Consider the following 15,718-nt stretch of genomic DNA (forward strand, 5'->3'; position numbering starts at 1 on the left):
TACTACTCCACCAAGTTTAAAATGCTCCTGCCTAAGATCACATATAAAGGACACTGCTGCACCCCTGGTCCAGCTGGATGCACTCTAAAGTGGTTCCTACCCCAGGATCTGGTCTCACCTGATCTCACAGAGGGTGCCCTCTTTAGGGCACTGATCTCATTCCTTACTTCTCACCCTTGTAAATCTTGTATGTTCCACTGGTGCCATGACCAAACAAGGGAATATATTTATATACCTGTAAGCATCACTGTAGGTGATTATCAAGTTTTCAGGAGCCCATTCACAGCTTTGGTGGGGGTGGGATCAGGGCTGGGGAAATGGATCCGGCCAAGGTGGATTAGGAGCATCCCATGCCCTTCCATGGACAGCGAGTCTGTGTGACAATCTATTCATCTTGTCCCTGCTAATCATCTCCTACATGATTGGAGCCTCAGTTCAGTAAATCCTGCAGGCTCTGCTTGTTTCCTGTCACAGTGTGCTCCCTCCATCTACTGGCCATTTGTCACCACACTGATAGATCATCATTCCTTCCACTTAAATGAACAACATTCAAATTACATCAAATGTAAAGTTCACCAAGTGCAGCAAAAATTCCTTTTCATATAGGAAAAAAAAGCCTTGCAGAGCATTTCATTTATGAAAAGCCTGTTTGAATATGAAAGCCAGTGAACAAAAAGATGAGAGTAACATCTTTTGTTAGGCTGCTATGGAGACAAACCTCTGGGCCTGGAAAATCCTTTCCTCTGAAAAACTCTTTCAACATTTGAAAATAAAACTATAAAATATATCTCTCTGGTAGTTTGACACTCTACTCTTTAAAAGTACTTTTGTAATTGCCAGCAATTGTTACAAATTATGATTGGATCCAGAAGTAATATTGTTATTCTTTGTTGGCTCAGCATTAGCACAGCAAAGAAATAAATGGCTTGTCAGAACAGATATAATTAAAAGTCTCTTTCTGGTAGGCCATTACCTCATTATCCATGCAGCTGGGATTTATTTCTGTGCCTCCCCTGATAGCAGCCTTGCAGTGGTTCCTTTTCACCCTGCCTATCTCATCTGTGCAGGATGCACAGCCATTACAGTGGGAATAGCCCATAAACACACAGAAATCCCATCTGAGCTGGCTTTGCCTGCACAGGGTGTCAGGCAGATGCAGACACTGCACTGCTGCAGCTGAAAAAGGATGTTGTGCACACACACATAACAGCTATGAGTGTTGTGTGATGGGGAGCTGAGCATTAGATGACCTGTCAGGCACTTTCTGACAGTCCTTATGCTACAGTTCTTTTAAAATTACGTTATTTAAATACAAATGGTCCTTATGTATCACATTATTGTCTTCTAGATTTGGTCCTTGTATATAACTTTTTTTTCTTCATTGTGAAAAAAAATCTGTGAATTACCAGTTATATTCTCACTGCTGATAAAACACCACTTCTCAGTCTAGATCTCACTTTCTCTGAGAACTCTATCTACCCTGTCCCTAGCCTAGCACAAGCTATCTAAAAACACAGTAAAACTTTATAGAACATCTTATTCTTCCCTGCATTTGTTTACTGTCATTTAAAAAAAAAATTACAGGGTTTCAACAGTGTAATATAAAAGTGAGATGAGGAGAAATCTTGTTTTAATAGGTTATTAAAGGTTATTATTAAGGCATTTACACAGAATAACGTTTGTCTGGCACTATTTTATCCTAATGCTTTGCTACTCTATGGGCAGTTGCAATAAAACTGATTGTGAAGCTACTGAAGTTTCACATCTGATGTGCTGCAGCTGGTCTAAGGCATTGCAAACCTGTCACAGCTGAGTGGATTGAACCAGTGTGGTTTACACCTTTTTTTTTTCCTTCTTTGCCCTTCAGTTTACAGAGTCAAGAGAATATAGACTCTTGCTTACAAGAAGCAGCTGTGTCTTGCTTTATCTAATATTATAGCTGTTGCCATGTTCAACAAATACAAGTTAAAGAGTCCTGGCTGAATAAAATCATATTTACTTAAAGATATTGCTCAGTTTAAACTCACCAGCTTCAGCTGTCATAGCTCCACTGGCTGGAGACAAAACTCTTAAGGCTGCTTTGAGTCAGCCCTTGCAAATACAGGAGTCACTAAATGTGTGCTGTAAATGCAGAATGTATTTTTCTCTGTGTGTTCTGTCCCTGGCTTAGCAGGGTCTGGAAGTCTGGGCAGAGCCACTCAGCCTCTGTCTGCTTCTCTTTCTACCTCATTAAAACACTTAATGCTCACAAAAGGAAGCTGCCTGCCTCCCCTGGAGAGATTCCTGAATGAAGAGACCACTTTCTATGTCTGGGGTTGTTTGAAAGAAAAAACTGGCTGATGGTATTAAAAGTGCTAAAAGTGCTTTGAGAGCCAAGCAGGGAAAAGGGCTCTGGATAGATATGCAAGCCATTATCTTTTCCTTTATGCCAGTGGGGTGAGGGATCACATTTCCATTTGCTCTAAAAGCTTTCATTTCAGCTGTACCGTCTCTCTATTTTCTTGTACACCACGAAAAATATATTTACAGGGGTTTTTTTTAGTACATGCTGCTTTTTGTCTTTTCTGATTACTGCTCCCCAACAGCAAGGAGCAAACTTATTCTAGCAGTGAGTTAAATTGAGAAGCTTTCTGTAAAAGAGATCTGTGTAGTAGAGTTTATCTTGTGAGCTGTGTGATTAGAAGGTGGACGACCTGCAAAAAATACATTGTACGTGACTGAAATTCAAGACCCAATTCTGTGAAGTGAGAGTGCTTCTTTCCATTGAAGCCCACCAGAAATACTTTAAGGACTACAGGAGGTAACACAGCCACTGGAGAGAGCATGGTGGAAGATAAATCTCACTGCAGGAGGAATGTGTTGGGTTTTTGGTTGTGTTTTGTTTTGTTTTCTGCAGGCTGAGAAAGGCAAAGCAAAGAATATAATATAATTTTTATAAGCACAGAATAACAATATATGCTCACTCCTCAAATCAAACAGTCTGAACTAAAAGTGAGAAGGGATTTCTTTTTTTATAGCATTGTGATTTGTGGAGAGGAGTTTAAAGGAAGAAGGAAGGTGCTAGTGCCATCCAGGAAAATATTCCAGTCAACCACAAACAATGTTTTACCTTCAACACGTTCCAGACTGGCCACATCCCCACATACTGCACTTTTGAATTAGATAACAAACTCACTGGGGCACAAGCCCATCTGACCATACTTGTATTTAGCTCAGAACAAACGACCAGATCACAGCAAATAATGATTCTTGGCATATCATTCTAACCATTGACAGTAACTGCACAAACAGGCATCAGCTGATGCTCCAGCACTCTTTTCTTTTCCTCCAAGAACTGGTTTTTCTCAGTAAACAAAAGGTAAATCCCAGCGCTGATAAAGTCTGCTTAGTTCCAGAGATTGGAGCTGTACATTATCTGCCTTGTGTGATTCATGGACTAAGTAATTTGAAATAATTTGCCAGCAATTTCTATCTAATGCACAGCAGTCTAGTCTGCCAGGGTGGATCCCCTTGCAGCATAGATACTGTTGCTAAGGAGGAAACATTCTCAACTCCACACCAGATTGAGATTTCTCTTTCTGCATGCACTCTATGCATGTTGCAACCTCAGAATACTTTAGGTAGCAATGTCTGCTGGGACTGTGTCTGCTGGATGTAGTTCTTCTTGTAGAATTATTACCCAGTTGTAGGGGTCATAACATTCAGAACTTGTGCCAAATTCTTTACTGGAACCTCAGCTGCCAGTTAAAGAAGAATGGCCTAATTTGCCTCCTCCATCCCGAGCTCCCTGTGGCCAGCAGCACTGACCAGTGTAGAGGGAAGCTGTGACCCTGGAGAGCAGAGCTCCCTCCTCTCCTGCAGGGGCACAGGAGGTTGTGTCCCAGCAGTGCATAAATCTCTCTTCCCCTGTCTCCACTTTTGTATGGCTACAACCTGCATCACTGTGAAAGGTATTTTTATGTTCCCAGTCAGAGACTGAAAATGCAAATTATAACAGGCAGAAATCTCAAAAAAAACCTCCCTCTAACAAACCACTAAAGTAACATTTAAAAACTCATTGATTAATACTTTCAACAAGCATCTTCTGGAATCTTGACAGTGTCACCACTCATTAAATGCCAGTAAGGGCTGCATGATGATGTTTCTAAGCCTCAGTAAGCATTGCTTTCTCCTGGCAGATTTGCAGCTTGATGCGAGGTGGAATAGCAGAGAGGGGCGGGGTGAGAGTGGGACACCGCATCATCGAGATCAACGGGCAGAGCGTCGTGGCTACGGCTCACGAGAAGATCGTGCAAGCATTGTCCAACTCGGTGGGAGAGGTAAGGGAACAAAGCCTTTATCAAGCAAGTAAAATAGTTGAAAGAATGTATGTTTCAGTGGAAAAGAGTGTCAACACAGCATAAAATCACCAATTCAGTAAATTAAGTTTGGTACTAATAAGAAGCAATTAACAGTTGGGTTTTTTTAACAACTAATGATGCACATTCCCTGCATTTTTCCATTCATTTTTAAGAATTTCTGGCATAATTCTATACCTTCAACCTACTGTCTGAATTAAATCAAGTGATTAAAGAAAGAAACCACTCAGGGATATTGGCTGTGAAGATGTCTCTTATCACTACAGCATCTTCCATAGAAACTAATTACTATGTCTGAAAGATGCAAACTGATATACATTTTAATAATTTAATTTCCAACTTACCTTGGAAGTAAGTTAAGACACCACTCTCCAGTACTTCTAGTGAGATCAGCAATGAATAAGCAAGATTGTCCAGTTTTTCCAAATCCCTCCTGAATTTAATGGTAGTCTAAATACAGAACCCTGGCCAGATCTCCCACTAGTTCCTCTGACAAAAATTAGAGACAACTGGTTTCCTCCTGGAAAATGATACCTGACAAATCATAATAGAGTATGTGCACTTTGTCAGGAGCAAAGCTGTAAATTCCAACAGCCCCTCCATGGTCCCCCTTCACTGTGTAACTTCTCACCTATCATAGGAAAACAGCATGAAACTTTTCTTCTTTACAGTGTGAAAAGAAGATACCAAGGCAGCTGGTCAGGGTCTGAATTATCAGTCAGTAAAGTTTCCCTTTCTTCCTCTTGTGTTGTCCAGCAGATACTTAGGGCTGTAAGTCCAGTTCTGGTGGAGACCTGATTACCTGAGCCTTGGACTCTGTCAGTCTGTGAAATCCTCTGGCACTGGGGACTGGAGCCCCAGGACTCCTTGAGGAAGGAACTGAAGTACATTAGCCATAGGAGAAACTGTTCCACCAAACTCTTGATTGGCATTTGAACATCTGGTGGCAAAGTCCAAGTTCTGTGTTCAGAAAATCATACTGTAATTAGGTGAAAATATGAAATGACATTCCCACAGAGAGGAAGACAGAATACAAATCTAAGTTCCATTAATACCAGAACAGCAGAATGAATTTTCAGAGATATTTGTGCTACTTCTTATTTAAGGTCTGTAAATTTTACTGTAATTGGAGCAGAGTATATCAACAAAAAGTGTTTAGGTGGCTTTTAAAACTATATGATGTCACATCATGTAGTTAACATTAATAAATAATTAAAAAACAAAACTAAACTAAACAAAAAACCCCAAACCACATGAAAAAAAGCAAAGACAGCAAACCAGCATCCTAAAACCAGAAAACTTTGAACTAGAAACTCTAGGAAAAAAAATCTATAAAAGCCAGGACAAAAAATGCACTTTGACCACAGGGAGACACAGATGGGGCCTTCTGGATTATTTTAAACTAGTACCAGCTCTATTAATGTCTGTGTAATCAATTGACAGATTCACATGAAGACTATGCCAGCTGCCATGTTCAGGCTCCTAACAGGTCAAGAGACCCCCCTGTACATCTAACATCTTCCATCCAAGCTGAAGCTGTCATAACTGAAGAGAATTTTGTATTTTGTATGAATGAAAGGCTTGGAAGCTGACCTGAGGACTCCAGAACAAGGAACAGACAGGTGTCTCTGCCTTTTCTCTCCTTCCTTTCTATTTCTTTGACAAAAAGTGTTCAGAAGGATGGTCAAGGACAATAATCACTGACAAAAATCTTTGTAAACATTTAAGTATTTTGAACATCTTCTAAACTCTTTTCTCATAGAACTTAAACCATATTTATTTGTAACCTTTATGTGGAGTGATGTATGTCTGTCTTGTTTGATAACACAGTGAATGTGAATATTTGATGAATGAGACTGCAGGAGAAGGCAAAGAGAAGCAATTAGAGAAAGTTCTGGCTGCCTCAAGTTAAAAAAAAATCCCAGTCCCATAAAGTGGTCCAATACTGATGACTTTGCATAATTTTAAAACTGGTGCTGAATTGATGGTATTTCAGTGGAAAGGAATGTGTGCAGTTCAAACTTTTAGACTCTACTGTAAAGAAAACCACTGTAGTACTTGGTATTGTTATGACAAGTGTAACCTGTTTGGCAAGGTGTGAACATAAACATGTAACAAGTGTTTCATATGCTAAATAAAGAATAATTGCCACAAGATTAAAATCAAAATATTTATTTAGATACATATTTATTTTTAATGCTTGTGATTTTTATGATTTAACAGAGTTGTTTCATGGATAACTTATTGCACAGGTTGTGTAATGTATGTGTTGGGCTGGGTTTTGTTTTTCTTTCATTTTTGCATATATTTTGCATATTACCTTTTTGTTCATAATAGCTCAAAATGGGAAAGCCATGCTTACCTGTTTCTGTCTTTTATAAAGCATTCTTATTCCTAAGGCAATGTGTTCTGAATGTAAATTGTTTTGACAAATAACCTAGCACCATCAGCAGTATTAGAATGTGTGTAGATAAAAAACCTAGTAGTAAAGTTGTATTCCTTATGAGATAAATGTTAATTGGTGTAACTTTGTCTATTTTTTTTTCTTTTGGCCAAGGCCTTGAAGAAAATACACTGTGACTTAAGAAGCCTTACCATGCAGTAACTAAAGAGCTTTAGATGACTGTACTTCAAGGAGTAGTGTGTTGCATGCAACTGACCTTAGGAAAGAATTAACCTATCACTAATAAATCTGAAATAAGAAAGGAAGCTTGCTTATTTTGTTTGTTGTGTAACTTTACATAGTAAAAAATTCCAAGTAGAAGATCATTTAATTCTTCATCTAAGTGCAGTTGCAAAGGTCACAGATTTTTTTTTTAAGGAAATATTCTCTTGAATTAGGAATTTGTGTATCATTATGATCTTGAGAGTAGAAGCTTTCAATTAGCATACCTTGTTGCCACTGGATGTCACTGTAACTTCACATCAATACAGAAGCATGCTATAATTAAAATACATTAAAATGGATGAATCTGTAAAACTTAAACTACCCATCTTCAGCTACATTCCTTTGTGACCTTTTCACAGGGTGTCTGCCCAGCTCAGAGTGACACAAATGAAACCAGTATATGATTAAACCTCAAATGGAAACTAAGGCTACTGACAAGCACTGCTGCAAAAAAATTAAAATCCTGAAACATCAACCTGTGGTAGGTTCTTATGAGAACCTTCTCTTTAAGGCCTTTCCAATTTCCTCTGAAAGAGCCAGGATGAAGCTTGCACTGGAAGATGTTGCTGGCAGACCTGTGTTTATGCTGGTAATGAAATCAGTGTCAATATTTACTTTTTGATATTTTTTTAAAGATCAATGTTAAATAAATCATAAACACAGCAGAACCACAATAACATGTTTTAGTAATAAAATTGTCAAAACTATGAATTGGAGTAACAATTCTTTTTGAAAATACTCAAGGCTTGGCTAGATAAAAATTCTTCTAACTTCCAATCAGTTGCTGTTGGTAAAAAGTTTGTGAAAAATGCAGAATTTCAGTCTTCTTCCCTACTGCATCTTTTGGTCACACACTTGAGGGGATTTACCATCAGTTCTTGGTCACACACTACTTGCAGGACTGAAGTGGTGAACATTCAGAACAGAGCAGGAATAAACCACACTGCAGCCAGTACTGCAGCTTAAAAGGGCAGCCCTGGGAGGGGGAGCAGTTTTAATTGGACAGATCGGTTAGTCTGGAATGACAGACACTGGAAGAATGGATTAGAAGGGCACTGTGTATGTGTATAAATCACCTTTATGTTTGTATCCAAATCAGTGTTGAAAAGGCAAAGTCCAGAAATACTTTTTTATTAAAACACTGACGATAGTTAAAACACTTTGAGGTACATTAAATAAATACAACTTTTAAGTTGTACAGCCAGTCTCTGGTGGGTTTGCAATGGTTTTCAAGAAATGCTGGGCAGCATCAGTAGCATTTCTATAAGTACAGTGAAATAAATGCATTTCTGGTTGGGAAAACACTTGTTATGACTTCACTAATAAATCAATTAAAAGTTTGCAAAAATCAAGGCTGAAATTTACATTCAGAAAAACAGCCGTTCTCATCCTGCTGTGGGGAAAAAAGTGGAATTCCAAAGGAAGACACTTTTTCCTTTTAAAGTCATCCACTAGTTGTGTTTGTCCCAGTCCTGGTTTCTTCCACAGCTCTCAGCTGCCATGACATACCTGTGGACCCTCTCAGAGGATGCTTTCCCGGGGCACTCGGATCACAGGATGGTTTCCTGGCACACCCCGGTCACAGGATGGTTTCCCGGGGCACTCGGATCACAGGATGGTTTCCTGGCACATCCCGGTCACAGGATGGTTTCCTGGCACACCCCGGTCACAGGATGGTTTCCCAGGACACCCCGGTCACAGGATGGTTTCCCAGGACACCCCGGTCACAGGATGGTTTCCCGGCACACCCCGGTCACAGGATGGTTTCCCGGCACACCCCGGTCACAGGATGGTTTCCCAGGACACCCCGGTCACAGGATGGTTTCCTGGGCACACCCCGGTCACAGGATGGTTTCCCAGGACACCCCGGTCACAGGATGGTTTCCTGGGACACCCCGGTCACAGGATGGTTTCCTGGCACACCCCGGTCACAGGATGGTTTCCTGGGACACCCCGGTCACAGGATGGTTTCCCGGCACATCCCGGTCACAGGATGGTTTCCTGGCACACCCCGGTCACAGGATGGTTTCCTGGGACACCCCGGTCACAGGATGGTTTCCCAGGGCACTCGGATCACAGGATGGTTTCCTGGGACACCCCGGTCACAGGATGGTTTCCTGGGACACCCCGGTCACAGGATGGTTTCCCGGCACATCCCGGTCACAGGATGGTTTCCCGGCACACCCCGGTCACAGGATGGTTTCCCGGCACACCCCGGTCACAGGATGGTTTCCCGGCACACCCCGATCAGGCTGTGCGGCCGCTCCCGCTCCAGGGCGCGGCTGAGCGCGGTCCGGCTGCGCGCCGGGGCCGCGGCGGAGCTCAGGGCGCCGCAGCTCCGCAGGTGCAGATCCCCCTGCAGCCGCTTCCTGCAGCCGCCCGCGCCCTGCTGGGAGCTCGTCATCACCTGCGGGGAGAGGCAGGAGGGGAGGAGAAAAAAATGGGGAGAACGGGGTGAGAAAAGTTCTCGTTTAAAAGCTTCAGTCTCTGGATAATATTTCATTTAAGCTGTCTAACACTGAAACTCTTCCAAAGGAGGTTCAGCCCTCCAGAACCCCTCCTGCTTCTGTCCTTGCAGCTGGTCAGGGCTCAGGACTGGGGACCTGGAAAGCACAGCCAGGCTCTCTGTCTGAACTGCAGTGTAAAATGTATTGCTGCCCAATAAATACAAATTATTTCTTAATAATGCCATGTAACTATAAAGAACTTCTGTAGGAATTGTCTGAAGAATTTAAACTGTACAAACATTCAAATAAGGTATTTGCCTATGGAAACTGGACACACCTTTAGAACATCAGTGGCCTACCTGGTCTATGATATTGGCACTGAAGATGGCTTCTTCCATGTGTCTCTCATCAGATTTAATGACTGACCGTATGCTGTTCACTACGTGACGCACTTCTGGAGGGAGATTACAGTTTGAATGTTCCAAAAATTTTGCCACTAAAATTTTTGTGTCTTTATAGGCCTTAAGGTCCACTAAGGAGTGTGGCCGCTCTTTCGAGACTGTGTGAAAAGCCTTTGGCTTTAGGTGCAGATCAATTTTCCTTGTATCCCTCTGTTTTCCAGTTGGTAGAAAACTGCTCAAAGAATGCTGGCAAGCAGAGGCAGCCATATGACAACCAGAGACAGGAACTAAAAAAGGGGGGGAAGAATATCTTTAAAGTAATAGTTTAACAAAAGAAAAAGAGAAAGGAAAAAAAAAGGCAAAACAAATATTGTCACAAAGTTTCTACTTTGTCATAAAATGTCTGTTTGGTTGAAGAGTAGCAAAAACATGCAGTCAAGGAAACAGTACAAAATGGGTAATTTTAACCAGGAGTAATCAGGAGTAAGACCTTCCCATGGCCAAGAGGACTGCCTGGAGAATGAGTGGGTGGGTAATCAAAGGACTTCACAAACCAGACATTTTTGTTACCTCCACCTTTAAGGACTTCAGTTGACATTAATGCTAAGGAAACCCATCAGCTACTCTGTGTCACATGCAACTCGTACAGTTTTAGGCCCAGACCCTCACCCCAACTTTAAGACTAAAGTTCTGCCTATTTCTAGGCCTTGGAAATTATATGCAAGAGAGATTAGTGAGAAACACAGAGAAAGCAGAAATGCTGATCTAGACCAGGGGACCTAATTGACAGCATTTATTTTCATTCAGGTTCCATCAGCATTGTACACCATACATGTATGCTGTTAACTGGCTTTTCTGCCCCAGATTTTTCAAAGCTCATTTCTCTCTCAGAAGCTTTTCATTATTTTTAAAAGAAAATAAGGAAACCCATCCTCTGCTTTAGAAAACCAATTCTCACCTGTTTCTCCTGTAGCTGGAGATAATCCTGCACCTTGGCACTGCCTGCACACAGAAGTCCAGGCACAATTATCACCTTCAACCAAAGGCAGACAGAAAGAGCAAAGTCAACCCCTGCTGTCCTCTGTCCAAAGCAAGGAAAAATACACTGGAACCTTTTATTATCTCCTTTATAGAATGAAACTACTCAGAAGAATTACTGCTTTCAAGATGTCCACTCATAAAGAGAAGCTACTACACCCAGAGATGCCTTATGAGTTGTTACACAGATACAAACAGGAAGACGGAGCTGATGTTTTATGGTTTTCTCTGTGATCCTAAATATTTCAGGCCTAAGTGCTGAAACTATGGCAAGCTCCCTATAGAGGCAGACCTCAGACCTTTTCTGTATTTCCTGGGTGGACAGAGTTTATATTGGAAAATGGGAAATATGAGAAAGATGAATCCCTCTAATTTCTACAAACCCAGCATTTTTTATTCAATATTTCTCCTCCTTTTAAAAATATATTATCGTTATTTTCAGTACAAATGTAACACATCATTGTTTAAATGAATGGGTGGGTGAGCAGGGTGGTGCTTGACGAGCCAATCAATAACAAGTGGTTATGAAGCATCTACAGACAGCTTTGGATGCCATCTAATGACAGTTTCTGGGATTCTAACATGAGGATCAATGATGATGAGATCACACTGTACAGTAACTACCACCTGCAGGCTTTTTCATTTCTGACAAGATGGAATAAATCCTCACATTTGCTTGTTAATCTGTTTCCAAGATTGAAAATGGTTTTGAACTTCTAGGTAGCTTAGGAGAAGTTTTCTTCCATATCTCCAGGGACAGTTTATAATGAAAAGCTGGCATAATCCTCTCTGATAGAGCGAATAATTAAATGAAGGAAACAAATGTAAGATGCTTAAAACATAGCAAATCTGTAAGAAATTAAGAGAGACAGCTTCTATTCTGTCTTTAATTTGTTCTATTATGCTTAAGTACTGTAGCACATGAATCATGGCATGGTTGTTAAGAGGAGACACTTCAGAGGTTCTGTCTTCCCATCCATTACTAAACAGTTTAATGTACTTGCAGCAAGTCACAACTACACCACTGGACATGACCCTGAATTATCTGGAACACAAACACTACAATAATCACTCAGGCACTTAACTGATACAGCCACATGGTCTATCACAGCTGATGATAAATGAAATTTATTGTAATAAACATCTGTGCTAGGAGTTGATTTTGTCTGCCTTTGCCATGACAAACTTTACAGGGAAAAGGCAGAAAAAACACACAAACTATTAACTTTTAAGTCATTTCTTTTACGAAGGAACCATGTCTGACAGTGGTATGTGAACCCACCATTTTTATGTTTTTCAGGGAGTACAGAGTGAGTACAAAAGCACCTATTAAACTAAACCTTCATTTATAATTTCTCTGCTAGGAATGACAGGTATTTAAAGAAAAAAAAACCAAACAAGTTTACCTAAAAGGGTTTAGTGGGAGAACTATTTGACTATACCATATAAACCCCATCAGGTCAAGATGTGCTTGAAGCAAATGAATTCTGGTTTTTATTGGCCTGAAAGACTGGTTCCATTACATATCGTTGCTGTTGTGTCACTGGCCTGCTGTACATATGCACCATCCCCATGTGAAATAATTTCTGTTCCAAACTATGGGCAGTGCAATCACAGTGCAATTCAAAATCCATTTCACAAAAATCTACACAGTAAATGTCAAGGTTGTGCTTCTAAACCTCTTCACATTGGCTTGGAGGTGAGGCAGAAAATAAAGTAGTAATTTTTTCTTATAGTAGAAAGGCAGTGTCTTAAGAAAAACCCAAGCCCCAGCTACAATCTGATCACTGCATTTTCCTTTTTGAGAACACGGCCAAAGCTCCTCTAGCCTCAGTTCTCCAAAATCCACAGTTATTAATATTAACAATGTGTAGTTACAGCTCTGTCTTTCATAAAGTCATGTCCACTTGACCAGTTCTTTTACTCTAGGACAATCTTTAAAGGTAGGTGTATGTTACTGAAAAAAACCCAAAGCACTTTTTCTTGTGTGTTGGTTGAGGGAGCTCAGTTGGTTCCCTTTATCTTTGCCTGTTATTTAATTCTGTAGGTATACTTGAAAATTCTGCAGTGAATATCAGCAGTCAGTCATGAAAAATCCAGATCAAATGCCTTTTGAAACTTACAAAGACTGTAAAGAGCTTCAGCTGTTTGTCACAGTTTAGGAAAATACGCTTCAGGGCTGCTACGAACAGCCAGAATGTGTCACTAGAATTGGGCTCCTTCTGAACTACCTATGATTTCCAAATCAGGTTCAACAAAAAGTAGAGGAAGGGGATGCAATGTAAACCTTCACAGAGTAAAATATTGCAAACTAGTTTGCCAAACAGATGTATGAAGAAATACATCTAGGCTTAACCAGAGACTCGAGTCAGTCCTTCCCTTAAGGGTTTCATTAGGAAGTGCCTCTGTAGGCAGCAGAGCAGGTCAGCACCCAGCCCCTCCGAGTCCCTGCTCTTGCTCCCCCTCCCCTGGCTGTCAGCATCTCTAGAACTTTCTCTGCCTCTTCACTCCAGTCTTTGCTAAGCCCAGTTACATCTCAGTAATGTCCAACTCGTGTCCCTCCATGCCACTTTTGCAGAAGAGAAGATAAATGTATTTAGGACACATTAAGAAGGAAAGGAGGGCATCTGTCCCACCAGGCGTCCAGAGCCAGCTGGAGCACGTGGGCACGGCTGCCCATGGCAAACACTGCTCCATGAGCACATGGAGCACAGCTCTGGAACCTTGCAGAGCCTGATCCAGAACAGAAAGGGTTGTTCTTCTTGACTTTCACACAGCAGAAAGGATTCAGAAATTCCTACTTACTGTCTGCTTACTGGCAGCTTCATTGCACATATGTCCTAGCAGAGTAAATGTCATAAAATAAATGCAGACTTCTAGATTAAAGATTCACTTTTCCTGGCTCAGATGCAGAGGCTACATTTCTAAAGGTAAAAGACATTCAATTATTGAGCTAAGTATGAAGTCTCTGAAATGATATTATAAAGATTCAAGAAGTGCAATAGAACCAAAACATCATCCTAAATGGAACAAGTTATCTCAATATTTTGTCTCCTTTTGCTCTGAGTTAGTCACATCCAGATTCTTCCTCTGGATCCCTTACAAAGCCTGGTGAACAGATCTTGTAGCAGCACAACCCACGCCATCTTCAAAAGCTTTTAATCTTTACTTCCAAGCCACTTCTCCAGGTTACCCTTCTGAATCTCTCTAAACAGCTTAGATCCCTTTCAAATGGTTTAGACAGTTCCACATTCCTGCTACTATTCTCTACTAAATCAACCCTTTCTCTTTCACTAACAAGCATATTTTTATGAAGATACACTGTTCAGCTAACATCTCCTCCTCCCTACTTTTCTAAAAGGAGATTCATAGCAGAAGACACTTATCCATGACAGCCAAAAGCTTTTCTTTTCCTTTATCATCTTGTCATGTGCCTCATGTTCGTTTCTTTGTCCTTCAAAACTTTTCACTATACACCCCAAGCTGCCACTAGTCACAGTGGCTGCCTCTGACATGCCTCAATACTGCCAATGTCAGTGTCACCTTGAGGAATCACATCCTGCTGTACAACAAGCGTGACAGCTCCAGTCGGAGTTTCCTAAATAAACCCCAGCTGCCATTGCACTTCTCAGTTTAGCCTCTCGGTAGAACAGTAATAGAGAGGTGGGAAAAGCTACTCAACACATGGTTTTCTGAGCAGTGCAGAAAGAATGGTGAAATTTAGAAAACCCAAAATTAATTTCAATCTGTCAATTTTTCCATTTCCATTCTTAAATTTTTTCGAATTTAGAAAATACGCATGGAGCTAAAGCTTTCACCCCTAAGACAACCCTCTTAGGAACACTGCATATAATTTCCAGCAGCACCAGTTGCTGCACAAATCAATCCCAGTGCTTTGCTGCCCTGTGTCCCACACCTACCTTCGGTGGCAGACGAGCAGGACACAGGGGCACTGCTGGAGCGGACGATGGTTGGGGCTGGGGGCTGGGTGAGCTGCTGCTGCTGCTGCTGGACAGCAGCCTCGGGGCCACCTGCTGAAGGGTTTGCTGGCCCAAAACAGGGAGAGGTCTGGAAAGTGGCAGGAGGCTGGTGACAGTCCACACAGCAGGTTTTCTTCTGCTTCAAAGGCGGCGTGGCACTGCTCTCCTGAGCAGAACTCTGCAGTTCTCGTTCTGAGGGGCTGTAATTCCCTGAGGAACAGTCCAAGGACCGGCCGTGGGCACAGCTCTTTTCCTGTCCTTGAGACCTGTCTGTAGAGGCTGGGCTGTGGGAGCTGTCGCCCTCATCAGGAAAGCCCTCAGAGCGAGTTCTGTGAAACCTGCAGTGAGGGTGGCAATCCAGGGCACTGCAGCTCTGCTCTGCAGCCCCCTTGGGGGTTATGCAGTAGGGAGAAAGATCTGCAGACTGGAGAGATCCTTGAACTTCCAGCGAACAAAGATCTTCAGAGGAGTAGCTACAGTCTGGGATATCAACAGCCTCAGAGACCATCAAAGAGGTGCTCTCCACAGAAACTGCAAAACAAGAGGTTCAGAGAAAAATAAAAACTTCTTGCCCGCCCTCCCAATCTTCTCCCTCCCCATGTTCTTTAGACTGACTTAAACTGAGCAATCTGCAATTTCCTTTATCAATAAGAACTCAAAAGCTCTCAGATGAAGAATGCCAAAGTAAAAAACACTGAAGTAATTTACTTCTTTCTAGTGTCCTTCAGCAAAGACATTTTTGTGCTGTTCTTGATACTGACTTTTGAACTTTAAATAAACAGGCCCTGTACTGTACTCATCTACTTGCATCCCCAGCACCTGTGCT

General features: G+C 41.6%; 2 protein-coding genes across 8 annotated transcripts in view; one reads left to right on the forward strand and one right to left on the reverse strand.

The window, feature by feature from the left end:
- Positions 1-7,737, forward strand: part of APBA2 (amyloid beta precursor protein binding family A member 2) — an 83,992-nt gene extending 76,255 nt beyond the window's left edge. For all 4 annotated transcript variants that reach the window (XM_066559139.1, XM_066559142.1, XM_066559140.1 and 1 more), the window contains 2 exons: positions 4,179-4,319; positions 5,802-7,737. In XM_066559139.1, coding sequence (XP_066415236.1) covers positions 4,179-4,319; positions 5,802-5,873 — 213 coding nt within the window. In that variant the 3' untranslated portion in view covers positions 5,874-7,737. The remainder of the gene's footprint in view (positions 1-4,178; positions 4,320-5,801) is intronic.
- Positions 6,515-15,718, reverse strand: part of ENTREP2 (endosomal transmembrane epsin interactor 2) — a 92,276-nt gene continuing 83,072 nt past the window's right edge. For 3 of the 4 annotated variants that reach the window (XM_066559145.1, XM_066559144.1, XM_066559146.1), the window contains 4 exons: positions 14,833-15,423; positions 10,833-10,907; positions 9,833-10,161; positions 6,515-9,433 (listed from right to left, as the gene is read on the reverse strand). In XM_066559145.1, the coding sequence (XP_066415242.1) occupies positions 9,245-9,433; positions 9,833-10,161; positions 10,833-10,907; positions 14,833-15,423 (1,184 nt within the window). In that variant the 3' untranslated portion in view covers positions 6,515-9,244. The remainder of the gene's footprint in view (positions 9,434-9,832; positions 10,162-10,832; positions 10,908-14,832; positions 15,424-15,718) is intronic. The other variant, XM_066559147.1, reaches the window with a different exon arrangement.

Source organism: Molothrus aeneus, chromosome 13 (genome assembly GCF_037042795.1).
Source record: "Molothrus aeneus isolate 106 chromosome 13, BPBGC_Maene_1.0, whole genome shotgun sequence".
Lineage (NCBI taxonomy): Eukaryota > Metazoa > Chordata > Aves > Passeriformes > Icteridae > Molothrus > Molothrus aeneus.